The following is a 19,188-nucleotide window of genomic DNA, read 5'->3' as shown; positions in this document are numbered from 1 at the left end:
CTTAATATGGCTATTCTACCCTCTGGCACGACAGAGGACAAAGTGCATAGACAGCTCTGCGATCGCTCCACCTGTCAGTGGAATGTATTTCATCCATCCTACTGTAAAACACAGTGCATCATGGTCATCATGCTAATGAGTCGACATTCCTGGTCGTAGGAAAAGAGAGAAAGAGGAGTCAACGTGAGAAGGCGTGAAGATTCAAGGCTGTAAGGGAGGTTAAAAAAAAGGTTAGTACATCCATCGCTCGGCAGAGGAGGCCTGAGAAAGAGAGGAAGAGAAGTTGATGAAGAGGTCAGAGGTCAAATGGAAAGCGGGTATTTTTCTCCTTGGTCAGCTGGTTTTTGAGCTCACATGCAGCAGACATCCACGACAAAGCCGATAACAGAGACGACTCATTAATAAAACGCAGAGAATTAAATGGTTTTGATTGTTTGAAGAAGAACAGTCGCTGTCTACAGAAAGCCAACGGAAGATTTTAAGAGAGATTCAGGCACATTGTGACATTTTGGAAAAGCACAGGCATAAACTGCTCCTCTTTAAAAACACTTTGCCAGTTGTGGGATGCCAGTCAAAAAAAAAAAAAAAAATCATGCTCAGTCACTTTCTCACACTCTTTTTTTGTTTTTCTTTCTTTACACATTGCTGAACTTTGTTCTGCAGTGGAAAGAAGGCAAAACATAATTCCCATACATACTCAAAACTATGGATCCTAAAATCCAGATGCACAAACAGACAAAAATGAGGCCGCAATCATTGGGGGAATGTAAGCTATGATGGTGGTAGACTTTGTGTTTTGTGTTAAAAGTCACGTGTTTTTTAACCAGGGTCTTGCAGGAAGACTGACCTATTTTTGGTGAACTTTGTTTTTGGTAAAAGCTGTAAATCAGTAACCAAGTCTTATATCTTCCTTTTAATGTTTCAGCGTGTTAATGTCACATGCCACTTGCATAACACTGAGTGAAATATTTGTAGCGATAAAGAATATTTATAGAAAACCTCACATTATACCGGGGCTGTGTTTTGGCAAGAATCTGGCAATACGATGCGTATCATGATACTGGAGTAACATTTCGACTGTATATATTGCGAAGTATAATTTTAGGAAAACTGTCATAGTGTAAAGAACACACCAGAAATAAACCATTTTAGAATTGGCAAAAATAACATGTTTATACTGCATGCAAAAAACTGCATGTTTTTTTCCCCAAACTGCATTGGAATAGCATAAACTGGGCATGTCTGTCAAGGGGAGACTCGTGGGTACCCATAGAATCCATTTTCATTTACATATCTTGAGGTCAGAGGTCAAGGGACCCCTGTGAAAACCATGCCAGTGTTTCCTCGCCAAAATTTAGCGTAACTTTGGAGCGTTATTTAGCCTCCTAGCAGCCAGGCCCGATGGCGGGCCGTCAGATCTTTATGAGGTTAATTAAAATCGATACAGTGTTTAGGAGAATCGATACAGTAATAATATCGCGATACTCATATGTGTGGAGATTTGACTTTGGGGTGTTTTTTGCTTGATTGACAGGTGTCCCAGCCTATCACAGTCAAACCTGGAGGCTTTACACAACTTTTAATTATCAAGTTTCGAGATGACAGTGAGAAGCAAACCAGTCATTTCGTGTCTCAATTTTTATGCTTCCTTCCTTATTATATAAAGTGTACAGAAACTCCAAATGCTGACTGAGCATTATTCTGGCAGTGAGTTTAAAGGAAACACTTGAACACTTTGTGCTCAACAGGAAATAATATAAAGTGTGTGCTTCAATTAATCTATGAATACAACTGCCCCATTTAAAATGAGATAATTAAAAAAAAATTACAAGAAGGGATCAAATGGGTCATTATAAAGACCTACATGCTCAGAATTATCCTTCTAAATCATAGACTGTATACATACAGTAGTATATAATACATAATAATGCAATAATAATGTATAAGAGTTAATGCTTATTAACTGTTAGCTTTGAATCCCATTCGTTTGTCTTCTAACCATTATGTTCAACTAGCATAGACCTGATGTTGTTCTCATATATTGTTTCTTATTTTTTTTTAATGTGTTTATATGGTTCTTATTGTAACTTGTCCCTCAAACTGCCCCATGCCTTTAATATGTTTCCTTTGATTTAACTAATTATTGGTTGTCTTTTGTATGGATGTATGGACTGGGAATGCTGCAAATGAATTGCCCCCTTGGGGATAAATAAAGTTGTCTGAACTGAACTGAACATAGAAGTTTTCCTGCAAGACCTCGTTGAGGAATTAAAAAACAGTGAACTAAACAACAATGACCACGTGATCTAAATGCGTCACGTGACCACCGCAGAGCTGATCATGTGACTCCTCAGCCGTTTAGTCAGTCCACACAGCTGACAGACTTCATAAGACGTCTCTCTGACTAAAGGCTGGACTTTATTCTGTTTGCCACAGAAACAACAGTGAACATGAGGTGAGTTTTAACAAATTAGAAGATCAGATTGTTTTGAAATGTGAGTGGTATTGTGGCATTTGAGGTGCACACATGACTGAGCAGGTCTGCAGTCTGATATTGATGTTGTCACTATTGGGCAGGCTGTGGAGGGAAACTCTGGGTTTCCTCTTTCTGATGGCCTGTCTGGACTCTGCTCTCTCATCACGGAGCTGCTCGTCCTTCTTCTGCCGAAAATCTCACTCTGTCAGCGGCCTGAATGGAGTCGACCCCGGGTCTCCTCTCTTCCTCACTCCATACCTGGAGAAGGGAGCCATAGATGAAGGTATATAAGTGCACCCGCATTACTATACAGAGCCTTAGGAAAAACAAAAATGCATTGAAACTTCTTAGCATAATAGAAGAATATGAATTACAGGTATACAGCCCTGGCCCTTAATTTAATTTATTATTATTTTCATATATAATTTTACATATTGTATCTGTTCTTGTTCTGTATGCATCTTTTCCTTTTAGTCGAATGCAATAATCTATGACCCATGTTGCTTGTAAATTTGAATTTGTTCAATTTAAAAAAAAAAAAAAAAAAAAAATCATACTGCAGACATCTTTTCTTCTTTTTGTTCCAGCCAGGAAACTGAGTCTGGTAGGAGATCTGCCAGGTGCAAACGTCAAGAGTCATGCCGGGTACCTCACTGTCAACAAGAAATACAATAGCAACCTCTTCTTTTGGTTCTTCCCTGCACTGATGGTAGGCTCAGACTTCAGTACTAACATTAATAATGAGTGCCCTGTTGTTGTGCATGCTGGCTCACCTTCACACTGGCATGGCTTGACACTTGAAATAGTGTTGTTGTTATTAGTATCACCTGTGCTTTTCCTACTATGACAAGTGAAAATATCTGCAGTGAAAAAGACCCTAATACTAATGTAATAGCTAATACAATATAAAGATTTAAAGATATTGTGAGTGATTTTAGTATACATGGTAGCATTTAAAAAAACAAACATTAATTTTACACACAGCTGGCATATACAGGATTATTAAACAAATTTAATTCTGGTTAACAATTACCAATTTACACATGCAGCGCACATAGAGCAGCATTATTATCTCACTGGAGTTGTGCTTCTGGCCACCTGACGAATCCAAATCCATTATTCTGTGTTTTTTTTTTCCTCTGGTTTGGTCTTCACCAACTCCTGAAAAATATTGTTTTAACTTAAATTATATCTTTAGCTGGTTTCTAATGTGGAAGGTTACTAATTAAGATAATCCAGCATAGTTAATAGCAAAGAAGCAACACCTTCTTCACAGCTAACCTCGGGTCTGTCATGTGGTGCTGCATGGGCAGGTAGGATACACACAATGCAACTTTTATTGTGCACCAATGTTGAGAATCATTTTTCCATTGAGGAGATTTGACTTTGGGGTGCACTGATGGTAGGCTCAGACTTCTTCTTTCCATGTTACACAGTTACATTACTGTCAGTGCTGCAGTTTATAGGAGAGGATCACAAAAAGGAGGAAGCAGATATTTTTAGATAAATACTCGTTCTCGTGCTTATTGTTTTCTTTGGAACTCAACTTGATTGCACTTGAGGTATTCTTTACTCAGTCCAACCTGTGAGGAGGAGTTGCACCTGTGTGTATTTAGTCAGCTGCAATCATTGGGGGAATGTAAGCTATGATGGTGGTAGACTTTATGTTTTGTGTTAAAAGTCACGTGTTTTTTAACCAGGGTCTTGCAGGAAGACTGACCTATTTTTGGTGAACTTTGTTTTTGGTAAAAGCTGTAAATCAGTAACCAAGTCAAAATCTTGAGGTCAGAGGTCAAGGGACCCCTGTGAAAACCATGCCAGTGTTTCCTCGCCAAAATTTAGCGTAACTTTGGAGCGTTATTTAGCCTCCTAGCAGCCAGGCCCGATGGCGGGCCGTCAGATCTTTATGAGGTTAATTAAAATCGATACAGTGTTTAGGAGAATCGATACAGTAATAATATCGCGATACTCATATGTGTTGATATTTTCTTAGACCCCTACATTATAGTGCATGACATTTATTTTCATCTCCCTAAATAATGACTCTCCATTCAGTCCATTTTCATCCTCTCAGTTCAGCCTCTGTGAAGATGCTTCTACAGGTGACAGCTACCATTTACAGGAGTCAGTGTTTATTAGTATACTGTATGAGAGTTGATGTCACTCACATATTTAAACACATTTCTGAGACTTTAAAATAAAAATAAAAATCTTTATTTCAGCCGTAAATCTGTTAAATTGATAGTCTGGTGTTGATATTCACATATTCGGTGATAAAAGACAGATGTTTGACATTTTACTTTGATTGTTTGCCACAGTTCTACAGTCTGATGAACCTAAACCTGACCTCTATTGTTAATAAACTGAAGTAACCACTGGGTGGTGCTGAGATCTTAACTTTCTGTGTGATGCCCTGACTGACAGGCAAATCAAGATAAAGCTCCGGTGCTGCTCTGGCTGCAAGGCGGGCCCGGTGGAACCTCCATGTTCGGTCTCTTTGTGGAACATGGACCGTATGTGGTGTTTAAGAACTTGACTGGTAAGAACCGATCTGGTACTACAGCGGCATACATACACATGCACTGTAATCCTTATTTAACTGAATGAGCTTGAGCCCTGTATAGTTTATATTGGAGCATTATTTACTCCAATATAATATGTTTTGTGTCTTTGCAGTTGGTATGAGGGATTACGCTTGGACATTGAGATATTCAGTTTTGTACATCGACAATCCGGTACGTATTACTTATTCATCCTCAGACAAAAAAAAGCCACAACTTGAAACACATCTTTCATTCAAGGTGTCATGAAGTCTTTGAGGAGGAGTATTTGTTTTTATAGGTTGGAACGGGTTTCAGCTTCACTGATGAGGACGCAGGTTTTGCTCAGAACCAGGATGATGTCGGCAGAGATCTGTACAGGTGAAACAACTCACACATAGTGTCATTGTCACTTGGATCTATGAGTCTGGTGGTTTGATTACTAACTTTTATTCCCATCTCTTCCCTTTTTTTTCTTTAAAAGTGCTTTAACACAGTTCTTCCAGATCTTTCCTGAGTATCAGTCCAATGAGTTCTATGCAACCGGGGAGGTATGTTTGTTTTTATTTCTTTTCAAGCTTTGTATATTAATATTAATTGATATAGTAGTGGTGTTATACAAGTGGCTTTTTAACTTGGACACACATTTATACTCATTAGATGCTTGTCATGCAAGATAAATTGGAGGTTGTAAACCTTCTCTGTCCCCATGCAGTCTTACGCAGGGAAGTATGTTCCTGCCATTTCTTACTACATTCATAAAAACAACCCCACTGCCAAGGTGAAGATTAACTTCATGGGGATGGCTATCGGTGACGGGCTCTGTGATCCAGAACTGGTGCGTATCTGACAAAAAGTCATTTTTTCTGATATTCTTTAAAGCCTCTGAACACACAATCAGTTATTCTGGCTGATTTAGATTCTAAACTTCATCATCTTGACTAATGAATGAACCTTTCTCACTGCAGACATTTTAACTTGTCATAGTAGGAAAAGCACAGGTGTTACTGTCAAAATGTCTGCAGTGAAAAAGGCCTATTTCCTGTGTCTCCAGATTGTACTTGTTGCTCTGTGCCCCTAAAAAAAAAAAAAAAATCATCAAATTTTCTCATCTTTCATCTAGTATCTCATTGCATCTCTAATCTCATCTCTTCTTTCATGCCTCATCTCATCCCATCTCATACAATGAGGAGCAATCATCAAGCAATCTTGTGTTAATCAGAAAGTTGGTTAATAACTCTCTCGCTCTCTTTGTTCTCATGTTTCTACACTTAAAAAAAAAAGTCACGCTCCAGCAGGGAGCTTTTCACTTCTCTTCAGCTTGACCCCGTCAGGTGTTATTGGTGTAGTAGTCTACAGTTCAGACATGTCAATGTAGAAATGAGACGAGTATAATGTTTTACTTTTTTTCCCCATCTCAGATGCTGGGTGGTTATGCTGAGTTCATGTACCAAACAGGTATGATAGATGAACTCCAGAAACAGTACGTCGTCGAGCAGACGGACTTTGGGGTTAAACTCATCCAGCAGGAGAAGTGGCTGGAGGCTTTTCAGGTAAGAGGTTACATATGTCAGAAAAGTCTGTGATTTTTATTATCATCATTTGTCTAGATTTTCATTAATTTATAATCGTTCAATAAATACCATTTTTATTCTCATTCTTAGTAAAATTGTGAATAAAGTCAAACCTTTAGCTGACTATTTTGTTAACGTCTGACTTCAGGTTTTTGATAGCTTGCTGAATGGTGATGTTGAACCATATCCCTCCTTCTTTCAAAATGCTACCGGCTGCACCAACTACTACAACTACATGACATGTCACGTGCGTAGAAACACTGCTGGCAGGGCTCAAAGCTGCCTGTGGGACTTCTTCTTTGAGCAAAACCTTAAATACATCTGAACTAATTATTACTTAAAATAGTTTTAACCCACTACATTTGCTTTTTTTGTGTACCACAGGAGCCTGAAGACCAGGAGTACTTCTCCTCGTTTGTGACTCTGCCAGCTGTGCGGCGTGCCATCCATGTGGGGAACCTGACTGTTCCACGACGGCTCGGAGGTGAGAAGTACCTTCTGCAGGATGGTCATGAAGAGCATCAAACCGTGGCTGGGGGTGCTGATGGACAACTATAGGGTGAGGGGTGTGGGATTATACGCTGTAGTTGTATTTTGTTTAATTGTATGTTGCTTAGAAAATCCCTCTCTAATAGTCTCTTCCTGTTTGGTCCATTTCTACATACACCCAGGTGTTAATCTACAATGGTCAACTGGATGTAATCATTGCAGCCCCACTGACTGAGAGGTTCCTGCCTACCGTCAACTGGACCGGGGCGGCTGAGTACAAAACAGCCCCTCGCTTCCACTGGAAGCTTCAGCCCAGCGACACCGAGGTGGCAGGTTATGTGAGACAAGTTGGAGAGTTTTACCAGGTGGGCGGTTAATAACAACAGTTGAAAAACAATGTGAAAGGAACTCCGTGAACACCCATTTTAAATTCTGTCCTCTTGTCGCGCAGGTCATCATCCGAGGAGGAGGACACATTCTGCCATTACGACCAACCGGCGAGGTCCTTTGACATGATTGACAGATTCCTCTCAACAAAGGGATTTATATGATGTGTTTTTTGGTGCTGAAACACATAAGCACAACCATTTTAAAGAGCATATTTTTGATTAATGACTGTTGATTGTGGGGCTGCACGGTGGTGCAGTGGTTAGCACTGGCGCCTCACAGCTAGAGGGTTGCAGGTTCGAATCCGGCTTGGGACCCTTCTGTGTGGAGTTTGCATGTTCTCCCCGTGTTAGTGTTAGCGTGGGTTTTTTAACTATTTCACGTTTATTTCTGTTTGATTGTATGAGGAAAATAGTCTTTGTTGCATTCAATCAGAACATGCTTGATGATGAAATATAAAGAAAACACCTTGAAACCAGAGATGAATTGTCTTGAAATAAAATGTTTTTTGTTTTTTTCTAAATCTGAGTGTCTTAATGATCAGAGAAAGCCTTTTTATTAATTGACACACCTGTTGTTGAATGGAATTTGTCCACCAGGGGTCACTGTGCTCAAAGAAATTTCCTTAGAAAGACAGAAATTAAACAATAGCACTTCACAAAACTTGTCATTCAATGCATTTTTTAAAAAGTTAATACAACTACATTTCTTATTATTGAACATAGATCCTAAAAACAATATTAGATGGCTCATATCTCTGAAGAATAGGGGCCAATTTGCATGTTACAACAATAAACAATGCCTGCTATTAATTTCATTATTTTCGGCTATTCATGTGGCTTTAAAATATATTTGACACGCTGAAGTGTTCTGTAGTTTTAGTTGGTTATTTTTTGACAAACATGTTTGTGTACTGAAGTTAACTGCCATGTTATTTCATCAGGCATCTATCAAGATGTCTAGACGGTTCAATAATTAATGAGTATTCTAAACCTTTAAAGCACCTAACTATTTAATGAGCAGTTATATTTCAAGGACAAGCATCGGGGAAATACTGTTGATCGCTTGATGTCAACATTAGTTTTCTTTTTAATAGAATTCCTAAAATATTCAATTAATCTCTCAGTTCATTTTTGTACTCTGGTTATCTGCACAGAAAACATTTGTGTCACCGGATTTCAAGTACAAGCTAATTGTGACATCAAATCACATCAGTTAGTTGTATGTTACAGAACAAGTGCTTTATTTTCATACCGTAATGTAACTGCAGTGATACTTTAACATCTGTACAAATGCAAAACAAAAATGAGAGACAATGTCATTACAGACACACGAAAAAAAATGTACAAAGTTATGCAGGCCAGAATGGATTTCATCAGTTCATTACATATAAACAATGTATTTAAGCGCTGAAAATGAGCCTCGACGTACAAACAAAAGGCAACAAGTGCTATGCGAACATTATTTACAAACATGTACCACACATTTACTCCCTTCAAAAAGAAAGGTGGTTGCATTACATGTACAGGATTACAGAAATTACTGACATTATGTACAATATTTATAGTTTTAGATTTAAAATAATACAATTATAACATCATTAATACATAGGAATTGTTCTCCACCTCTCACAAATCCACACACTCACACTGCACTTCCATCTGTCCTTTTTTCATCTGCCTCTGCAGTAACAAATATCTTTTTCTCTGAACCTGGACCCAAATGTCAAAAAGGAAACTAGAGACTTTCGTATCTAACTCTAAAATAGCTCTAAAATGATTCCAGTTGAAAGTATTTTGAGGTCATAAATTTCACATGCAAGAGGTTAATTTGGAATGGTCTAACAGTCTAAATATGGTCTAAAAAACAACCTAACATAAGGCAAGCTTCAGCTCAAAGGGTTGGTACGACAAAGCCCTTTTCAAGAGAATCGATTTCTCTCATCGACACACATCAAACTGCACACACAGACTCAAACGGTCTGAATGCTTTGACAAAACTTGAATGTAACCCATAATGAGGATAAAGCTTTTCAATTCACATCCTTCATCTTTTTTTTTTCCAGAATAAAAAGAGCACAAACTTAACGGTGCAGGGTCCTTACAATACGAGCACCTATAGGTTCCCTTCTTTTATCTACAGACATGTGATGCATGCCAGGCACAGTCTCTCCATAAAGCCAAACACATTTAAGTTTCGCGCTGGTGTGTGAAAAAAGGGGGGGAAGGGGGATCACTGAGAATTACTCGGACCTTAATATGGCTATTCTACCCTCTGGCACGACAGAGGACAAAGTGCATAGACAGCTCTGCGATCGCTCCACCTGTCAGTGGAATGTATTTCATCCATCCTACTGTAAAACACAGTGCATCATGGTCATCATGCTAATGAGTCGACATTCCTGGTCGTAGGAAAAGAGAGAAAGAGGAGTCAACGTGAGAAGGCGTGAAGATTCAAGGCTGTAAGGGAGGTTAAAAAAAAGGTTAGTACATCCATCGCTCGGCAGAGGAGGCCTGAGAAAGAGAGGAAGAGAAGTTGATGAAGAGGTCAGAGGTCAAATGGAAAGCGGGTATTTTTCTCCTTGGTCAGCTGGTTTTTGAGCTCACATGCAGCAGACATCCACGACAAAGCCGATAACAGAGACGACTCATTAATAAAACGCAGAGAATTAAATGGTTTTGATTGTTTGAAGAAGAACAGTCGCTGTCTACAGAAAGCCAACGGAAGATTTTAAGAGAGATTCAGGCACATTGTGACATTTTGGAAAAGCACAGGCATAAACTGCTCCTCTTTAAAAACACTTTGCCAGTTGTGGGATGCCAGTCAAAAAAAAAATCAAAAAAAATCATGCTCAGTCACTTTCTCACACTCTTTTTTTGTTTTTCTTTCTTTACACATTGCTGAACTTTGTTCTGCAGTGGAAAGAAGGCAAAACATAATTCCCATACATACTCAAAACTATGGATCCTAAAATCCAGATGCACAAACAGACAAAAATGAGGCCGCAATCATTGGGGGAATGTAAGCTATGATGATGGTAGACTTTGTGTTTTGTGTTAAAAGTCACGTGTTTTTTAACCAGGGTCTTGCAGGAAGACTGACCTATTTTTGGTGAACTTTGTTTTTGGTAAAAGCTGTAAATCAGTAACCAAGTCTTATATCTTCCTTTTAATGTTTCAGCGTGTTAATGTCACATGCCACTTGCATAACACTGAGTGAAATATTTGTAGCGATAAAGAATATTTATAGAAAACCTCACATTATACCGGGGCTGTGTTTTGGCAAGAATCTGGCAATACGATGCGTATCATGATACTGGAGTAACATTTCGACTGTATATATTGCGAAGTATAATTTTAGGAAAACTGTCATAGTGTAAAGAACACACCAGAAATAAACCATTTTAGAATTGGCAAAAATAACATGTTTATACTGCATGCAAAAAACTGCATGTTTTTTTCCCCAAACTGCATTGGAATAGCATAAACTGGGCATGTCTGTCAAGGGGAGACTCGTGGGTACCCATAGAATCCATTTTCATTTACATATCTTGAGGTCAGAGGTCAAGGGACCCCTGTGAAAACCATGCCAGTGTTTCCTCGCCAAAATTTAGCGTAACTTTGGAGCGTTATTTAGCCTCCTAGCAGCCAGGCCCGATGGCGGGCCGTCAGATCTTTATGAGGTTAATTAAAATCGATACAGTGTTTAGGAGAATCGATACAGTAATAATATCGCGATACTCATATGTGTGGAGATTTGACTTTGGGGTGTTTTTTGCTTGATTGACAGGTGTCCCAGCCTATCACAGTCAAACCTGGAGGCTTTACACAACTTTTAATTATCAAGTTTCGAGATGACAGTGAGAAGCAAACCAGTCATTTCGTGTCTCAATTTTTATGCTTCCTTCCTTATTATATAAAGTGTACAGAAACTCCAAATGCTGACTGAGCATTATTCTGGCAGTGAGTTTAAAGGAAACACTTGAACACTTTGTGCTCAACAGGAAATAATATAAAGTGTGTGCTTCAATTAATCTATGAATACAACTGCCCCATTTAAAATGAGATAATTAAAAAAAAATTACAAGAAGGGATCAAATGGGTCATTATAAAGACCTACATGCTCAGAATTATCCTTCTAAATCATAGACTGTATACATACAGTAGTATATAATACATAATAATGCAATAATAATGTATAAGAGTTAATGCTTATTAACTGTTAGCTTTGAATCCCATTCGTTTGTCTTCTAACCATTATGTTCAACTAGCATAGACCTGATGTTGTTCTCATATATTGTTTCTTATTTTTTTTTAATGTGTTTATATGGTTCTTATTGTAACTTGTCCCTCAAACTGCCCCATGCCTTTAATATGTTTCCTTTGATTTAACTAATTATTGGTTGTCTGTTGTATGTATGGATGTATGGACTGGGAATGCTGCAAATGAATTGCCCCCTTGGGGATAAATAAAGTTGTCTGAACTGAACTGAACATAGAAGTTTTCCTGCAAGACCTCGTTGAGGAATTAAAAAACAGTGAACTAAACAACAATGACCACGTGATCTAAATGCGTCACGTGACCACCGCAGAGCTGATCATGTGACTCCTCAGCCGTTTAGTCAGTCCACACAGCTGACAGACTTCACAAGACGTCTCTCTGACTAAAGGCTGGACTTTATTCTGTTTGCCACAGAAACAACAGTGAACATGAGGTGAGTTTTAACAAATTAGAAGATCAGATTGTTTTGAAATGTGAGTGGTATTGTGGTATTTGAGGTGCACACATGACTGAGCAGGTCTGCAGTCTGATATTGATGTTGTCACTATTGGGCAGGCTGTGGAGGGAAACTCTGGGTTTCCTCTTTCTGATGGACTGTCTGGACTCTGCTCTCTCATCACGGAGCTGCTCGTCCTTCTTCTGCCGAAAATCTCACTCTGTCAGCGGCCTGAATGGAGTCGACCCCGGGTCTCCTCTCTTCCTCACTCCATACCTGGAGAAGGGAGCCATAGATGAAGGTATATAAGTGCACCCGCATTACTATACAGAGCCTTAGGAAAAACAAAAATGCATTGAAACTTCTTAGCATAATAGAAGAATATGAATTACAGGTATACAGCCCTAGCCCTTAATTTAATTTATTATTATTTTCATATATAATTTTACATATTGTATCTGTTCTTGTTCTGTATGCATCTTTTCCTTTTAGTCGAATGCAATAATCTATGACCCATGTTGCTTGTAAATTTGAATTTGTTCAATTTAAAAAAAAAAAAAAAAAAAAAAAAAAAAAAATCATACTGCAGACATCTTTTCTTCTTTTTGTTCCAGCCAGGAAACTGAGTCTGGTAGGAGATCTGCCAGGTGCAAACGTCAAGAGTCATGCCGGGTACCTCACTGTCAACAAGAAATACAATAGCAACCTCTTCTTTTGGTTCTTCCCTGCACTGATGGTAGGCTCAGACTTCAGTACTAACATTAATAATGAGTGCCCTGTTGTTGTGCATGCTGGCTCACCTTCACACTGGCATGGCTTGACACTTGAAATAGTGTTGTTGTTATTAGTATCACCTGTGCTTTTCCTACTATGACAAGTGAAAATATCTGCAGTGAAAAAGACCCTAATACTAATGTAATAGCTAATACAATATAAAGATTTAAAGATATTGTGAGTGATTTTAGTATACATGGTAGCATTTTAAAAAAAACATTAATTTTACACACAGCTGGCATATACAGGATTATTAAACAAATTTAATTCTGGTTAACAATTACCAATTTACACATGCAGCGCACATAGAGCAGCATTATTATCTCACTGGAGTTGTGCTTCTGGCCACCTGATGAATCCAAATCCATTATTCTGTGTTTTTTTTTTTCTTCTGGTTTGGTCTTCACCAACTCCTGAAAAATATTGTTTTAACTTAAATTATATCTTTAGCTGGTTTCTAATGTGGAAGGTTACTAATTAAGATAATCCAGCATAGTTAATAGCAAAGAAGCAACACCTTCTTCACAGCTAACCTCGGGTCTGTCATGTGGTGCTGCATGGGCAGGTAGGATACACACAATGCAACTTTTATTGTGCACCAATGTTGAGAATCATTTTTCCATTGAGGAGATTTGACTTTGGGGTGCACTGATGGTAGGCTCAGACTTCTTCTTTCCATGTTACACAGTTGCATTACTGTCAGTGCTGCAGTTTATAGGAGAGGATCACAAAAAGGAGGAAGCAGATATTTTTAGATAAATACTCGTTCTCGTGCTTATTGTTTTCTTTGGAACTCAACTTGATTGCACTTGAGGTATTCTTTACTCAGTCCAACCTGTGAGGAGGAGTTGCACCTGTGTGTATTTAGTCAGCTGCAATCATTGGGGGAATGTAAGCTATGATGGTGGTAGACTTTATGTTTTGTGTTAAAAGTCACGTGTTTTTTAACCAGGGTCTTGCAGGAAGACTGACCTATTTTTGGTGAACTTTGTTTTTGGTAAAAGCTGTAAATCAGTAACCAAGTCAAAATCTTGAGGTCAGAGGTCAAGGGACCCCTGTGAAAACCATGCCAGTGTTTCCTCGCCAAAATTTAGCGTAACTTTGGAGCGTTATTTAGCCTCCTAGCAGCCAGGCCCGATGGCGGGCCGTCAGATCTTTATGAGGTTAATTAAAATCGATACAGTGTTTAGGAGAATCGATACAGTAATAATATCGCGATACTCATATGTGTTGATATTTTCTTAGACCCCTACATTATAGTGCATGACATTTATTTTCATCTCCCTAAATAATGACTCTCCATTCAGTCCATTTTCATCCTCTCAGTTCAGCCTCTGTGAAGATGCTTCTACAGGTGACAGCTACCATTTACAGGAGTCAGTGTTTATTAGTATACTGTATGAGAGTTGATGTCACTCACATATTTAAACACATTTCTGAGACTTTAAAATAAAAATAAAAATCTTTATTTCAGCCGTAAATCTGTTAAATCTGATAGTCTGGTGTTGATATTCACATATTCGGTGATAAAAGACAGATGTTTGACATTTTACTTTGATTGTTTGCCACAGTTCTACAGTCTGATGAACCTAAACCTGACCTCTATTGTTAATAAACTGAAGTAACCACTGGGTGGTGCTGAGATCTTAACTTTCTGTGTGATGCCCTGACTGACAGGCAAATCAAGATAAAGCTCCGGTGCTGCTCTGGCTGCAAGGCGGGCCCGGTGGAACCTCCATGTTCGGTCTCTTTGTGGAACATGGACCGTATGTGGTGTTTAAGAACTTGACTGGTAAGAACCGATCTGGTACTACAGCGGCATACATACACATGCACTGTAATCCTTATTTAACTGAATGAGCTTGAGCCCTGTATAGTTTATATTGGAGCATTATTTACTCCAATATAATATGTTTTGTGTCTTTGCAGTTGGTATGAGGGATTACGCTTGGACATTGAGATATTCAGTTTTGTACATCGACAATCCGGTACGCATTACTTATTCATCCTCAGACAAAAAAAGCCACAACTTGAAACACATCTTTCATTCAAGGTGTCATGAAGTCTTTGAGGAGGAGTATTTGTTTTTTCTAGGTTGGAACGGGTTTCAGCTTCACTGATGAGGACGCAGGTTTTGCTCAGAACCAGGATGATGTCGGCAGAGATCTGTACAGGTGAAACAACTCACACATAGTGTCATTGTCACTTGGATCTATGAGTCTGGTGGTTTGATTACTAACTTTTATTCCCATCTCTTCCCTTTTTTTTCTTTAAAAGTGCTTTAACACAGTTCTTCCAGATCTTTCCTGAGTATCAGTCCAATGAGTTCTATGCAACCGGGGAGGTATGTTTGTTTTTATTTCTTTTCAAGCTTTGTATATTAATATTAATTGATATAGTAGTGGTGTTATACAAGTGGCTTTTTAACTTGGACACACATTTATACTCATTAGATGCTTGTCATGCAAGATAAATTGGAGGTTGTAAACCTTCTCTGTCCCCATGCAGTCTTACGCAGGGAAGTATGTTCCTGCCATTTCTTACTACATTCATAAAAACAACCCCACTGCCAAGGTGAAGATTAACTTCATGGGGATGGCTATCGGTGACGGGCTCTGTGATCCAGAACTGGTGCGTATCTGACAAAAAGTCATTTTTTCTGATATTCTTTAAAGCCTCTGAACACACAATCAGTTATTCTGGCTGATTTAGATTCTAAACTTCATCATCTTGACTAATGAATGAACCTTTCTCACTGCAGACATTTTAACTTGTCATAGTAGGAAAAGCACAGGTGTTACTGTCAAAATGTCTGCAGTGAAAAAGGCCTATTTCCTGTGTCTCCAGATTGTACTTGTTGCTCTGTGCCCCTAAAAAAAAAAAAAATCATCAAATTTTCTCATCTTTCATCTAGTATCTCATTGCATCTCTAATCTCATCTCTTCTTTCATGCCTCATCTCATCCCATCTCATACAATGAGGAGCAATCATCAAGCAATCTTGTGTTAATCAGAAAGTTGGTTAATAACTCTCTCGCTCTCTTTGTTCTCATGTTTCTACACTTAAAAAAAAAGTCACGCTCCAGCAGGGAGCTTTTCACTTCTCTTCAGCTTGACCCCGTCAGGTGTTATTGGTGTAGTAGTCTACAGTTCAGACATGTCAATGTAGAAATGAGACGAGTATAATGTTTTACTTTTTTTCCCCATCTCAGATGCTGGGTGGTTATGCTGAGTTCATGTACCAAACAGGTATGATAGATGAACTCCAGAAACAGTACGTCGTCGAGCAGACGGACTTTGGGGTTAAACTCATCCAGCAGGAGAAGTGGCTGGAGGCTTTTCAGGTAAGAGGTTACATATGTCAGAAAAGTCTGTGATTTTTATTATCATCATTTGTCTAGATTTTCATTAATTTATAATCGTTCAATAAATACCATTTTTATTCTCATTCTTAGTAAAATTGTGAATAAAGTCAAACCTTTAGCTGACTATTTTGTTAACGTCTGACTTCAGGTTTTTGATAGCTTGCTGAATGGTGATATTGAACCATATCCCTCCTTCTTTCAAAATGCTACCGGCTGCACCAACTACTGCAACTACATGACATGTCACGTGCGTAGAAACACTGCTGGCAGGGCTCAAAGCTGCCTGTGGGACTTCTTCTTTGAGCAAAACCTTAAATACATCTGAACTAATTATTACTTAAAATAGTTTTAACCCACTACATTTGCTTTTTTTTGTGTACCACAGGAGCCTGAAGACCAGGAGTACTTCTCCTCGTTTGTGACTCTGCCAGCTGTGCGGCGTGCCATCCATGTGGGGAACCTGATGTTCCACGACGGCTCGGAGGTGAAGAAGTACCTTCTGCAGGATCTCATGAAGAGCATCAAACCGTGGCTGGGGGTGCTGATGGACAACTATAGGGTGAGGGGTGTGGGATTATACGCTGTAGTTGTATTTTGTTTAATTGTATGTTGCTTAGAAAATCCCTCTCTAATAGTCTCTTCCTGTTTGGTCCATTTCTACATACACCCAGGTGTTAATCTACAATGGTCAACTGGATGTAATCATTGCAGCCCCACTGACTGAGAGGTTCCTGCCTACCGTCAACTGGACCGGGGCGGCTGAGTACAAAACAGCCCCTCGCTTCCACTGGAAGCTTCAGCCCAGCGACACCGAGGTGGCAGGTTATGTGAGACAAGTTGGAGAGTTTTACCAGGTGGGCGGTTAATAACAACAGTTGAAAAACAATGTGAAAGGAACTCCGTGAACACCCATTTTAAATTCTGTCTTCTTGTCGCGCAGGTCATCATCCGAGGAGGAGGACACATTCTGCCTTACGACCAACCGGCGAGGTCCTTTGACATGATTGACAGATTCCTCTCAACAAAGGGATTTATATGATGTGTTTTTGGTGCTGAAACACATAAGCACAACCATTTTAAAGAGCATATTTTTGATTAATGACTGTTGATTGTGGGGCTGCACGGTGGTGCAGTGGTTAGCACTGGCGCCTCACAGCTAGAGGGTTGCAGGTTCGAATCCGGCTTGGGACCCTTCTGTGTGGAGTTTGCATGTTCTCCCCGTGTTAGTGTTAGCGTGGGTTTTTTAACTATTTCACGTTTATTTCTGTTTGATTGTATGAGGAAAATAGTCTTTGTTGCATTCAATCAGAACATGCTTGATGATGAAATATAAAGAAAACACCTTGAAACCAGAGATGAATTGTCTTGAAATAAAATGTTTTTTGTTTTTTTCTAAATCTGAGTGTCTTAATGATCAGAGAAGCCTTTTTATTAATTGACACACCTGTTGTTGAATGGAATTTGTCCACCAGGGGTCACTGTGCTCAAAGAAATTTCCTTAGAAAGACAGAAATTAAACAATAGCACTTCACAAAACTTGTCATTCAATGCATTTTTTAAAAAGTTAATACAACTACATTTCTTATTATTGAACATAGATCCTAAAAACAATATTAGATGGCTCATATCTCTGAAGAATAGGGGCCAATTTGCATGTTACAACAATAAACAATGCCTGCTATTAATTTCATTATTTTCGGCTATTCATGTGGCTTTAAAATATATTTGACACGCTGAAGTGTTCTGTAGTTTTAGTTGGTTATTTTTTGACAAACATGTTTGTGTACTGAAGTTAACTGCCATGTTATTTCATCAGGCATCTATCAAGATGTCTAGACGGTTCAATAATTAATGAGTATTCTAAACCTTTAAAGCACCTAACTATTTAATGAGCAGTTATATTTCAAGGACAAGCATCGGGGAAATACTGTTGATCGCTTGATGTCAACATTAGTTTTCTTTTTAATAGAATTCCTAAAATATTCAATTAATCTCTCAGTTCATTTTTGTACTCTGGTTATCTGCACAGAAAACATTTGTGTCACCGGATTTCAAGTACAAGCTAATTGTGACATCAAATCACATCAGTTAGTTGTATGTTACAGAACAAGTGCTTTATTTTCATACCGTAATGTAACTGCAGTGATACTTTAACATCTGTACAAATGCAAAACAAAAATGAGAGACAATGTCATTACAGACACACGAAAAAAAATGTACAAAGTTATGCAGGCCAGAATGGATTTCATCAGTTCATTACATATAAACAATGTATTTAAGCGCTGAAAATGAGCCTCGACGTACAAACAAAAGGCAACAAGTGCTATGCGAACATTATTTACAAACATGTACCACACATTTACTCCCTTCAAAAAGAAAGGTGGTTGCATTACATGTACAGGATTACAGAAATTACTGACATTATGTACAATATTTATAGTTTTAGATTTAAAATAATACAATTATAACATCATTAATACATAGGAATTGTTCTCCACCTCTCACAAATCCACACACTCACACTGCACTTCCATCTGTCCTTTTTTCATCTGCCTCTGCAGTAACAAATATCTTTTTCTCTGAACCTGGACCCAAATGTCAAAAAGGAAACTAGAGACTTTCGTATCTAACTCTAAAATAGCTCTAAAATGATTCCAGTTGAAAGTATTTTGAGGTCATAAATTTCACATGCAAGAGGTTAATTTGGAATGGTCTAACAGTCTAAATATGGTCTAAAAAACAACCTAACATAAGGCAAGCTTCAGCTCAAAGGGTTGGTACGACAAAGCCCTTTTCAAGAGAATCGATTTCTCTCATCGACACACATCAAACTGCACACACAGACTCAAACGGTCTGAATGCTTTGA

General features: G+C 38.6%; 1 protein-coding gene and 1 pseudogene across 1 annotated transcript; both read left to right on the top strand.

The window, feature by feature from the left end:
• The first annotated feature begins 2,435 nt into the window (after positions 1-2,435).
• Positions 2,436-7,633, top strand: LOC119497138 (annotated as a pseudogene).
• Positions 7,634-12,041: 4,408 nt separating this feature from the next.
• On the top strand, positions 12,042-17,428 carry LOC119497137 (probable serine carboxypeptidase CPVL). Its single transcript, XM_037785021.1, has 13 exons — positions 12,042-12,180; positions 12,303-12,484; positions 12,798-12,919; positions 14,635-14,749; positions 14,887-14,945; positions 15,052-15,131; positions 15,235-15,301; positions 15,466-15,588; positions 16,169-16,300; positions 16,470-16,568; positions 16,707-16,880; positions 16,993-17,175; positions 17,262-17,428. Exons 1-13 carry the CDS (start codon positions 12,176-12,178, stop codon positions 17,358-17,360), a joined length of 1,440 nt encoding a protein of 479 aa, XP_037640949.1. The 5' UTR covers positions 12,042-12,175; the 3' UTR covers positions 17,361-17,428.
• Positions 17,429-19,188: the final 1,760 nt, after the last annotated feature.

This window comes from Sebastes umbrosus, chromosome 11 (assembly GCF_015220745.1).
Source record: "Sebastes umbrosus isolate fSebUmb1 chromosome 11, fSebUmb1.pri, whole genome shotgun sequence".
Taxonomy (NCBI): Eukaryota; Metazoa; Chordata; class Actinopteri; order Perciformes; family Sebastidae; genus Sebastes; species Sebastes umbrosus.
Note: the sequence above shows the minus strand (reverse complement) of the source record. Positions and strands in the feature narration are given on the sequence as shown.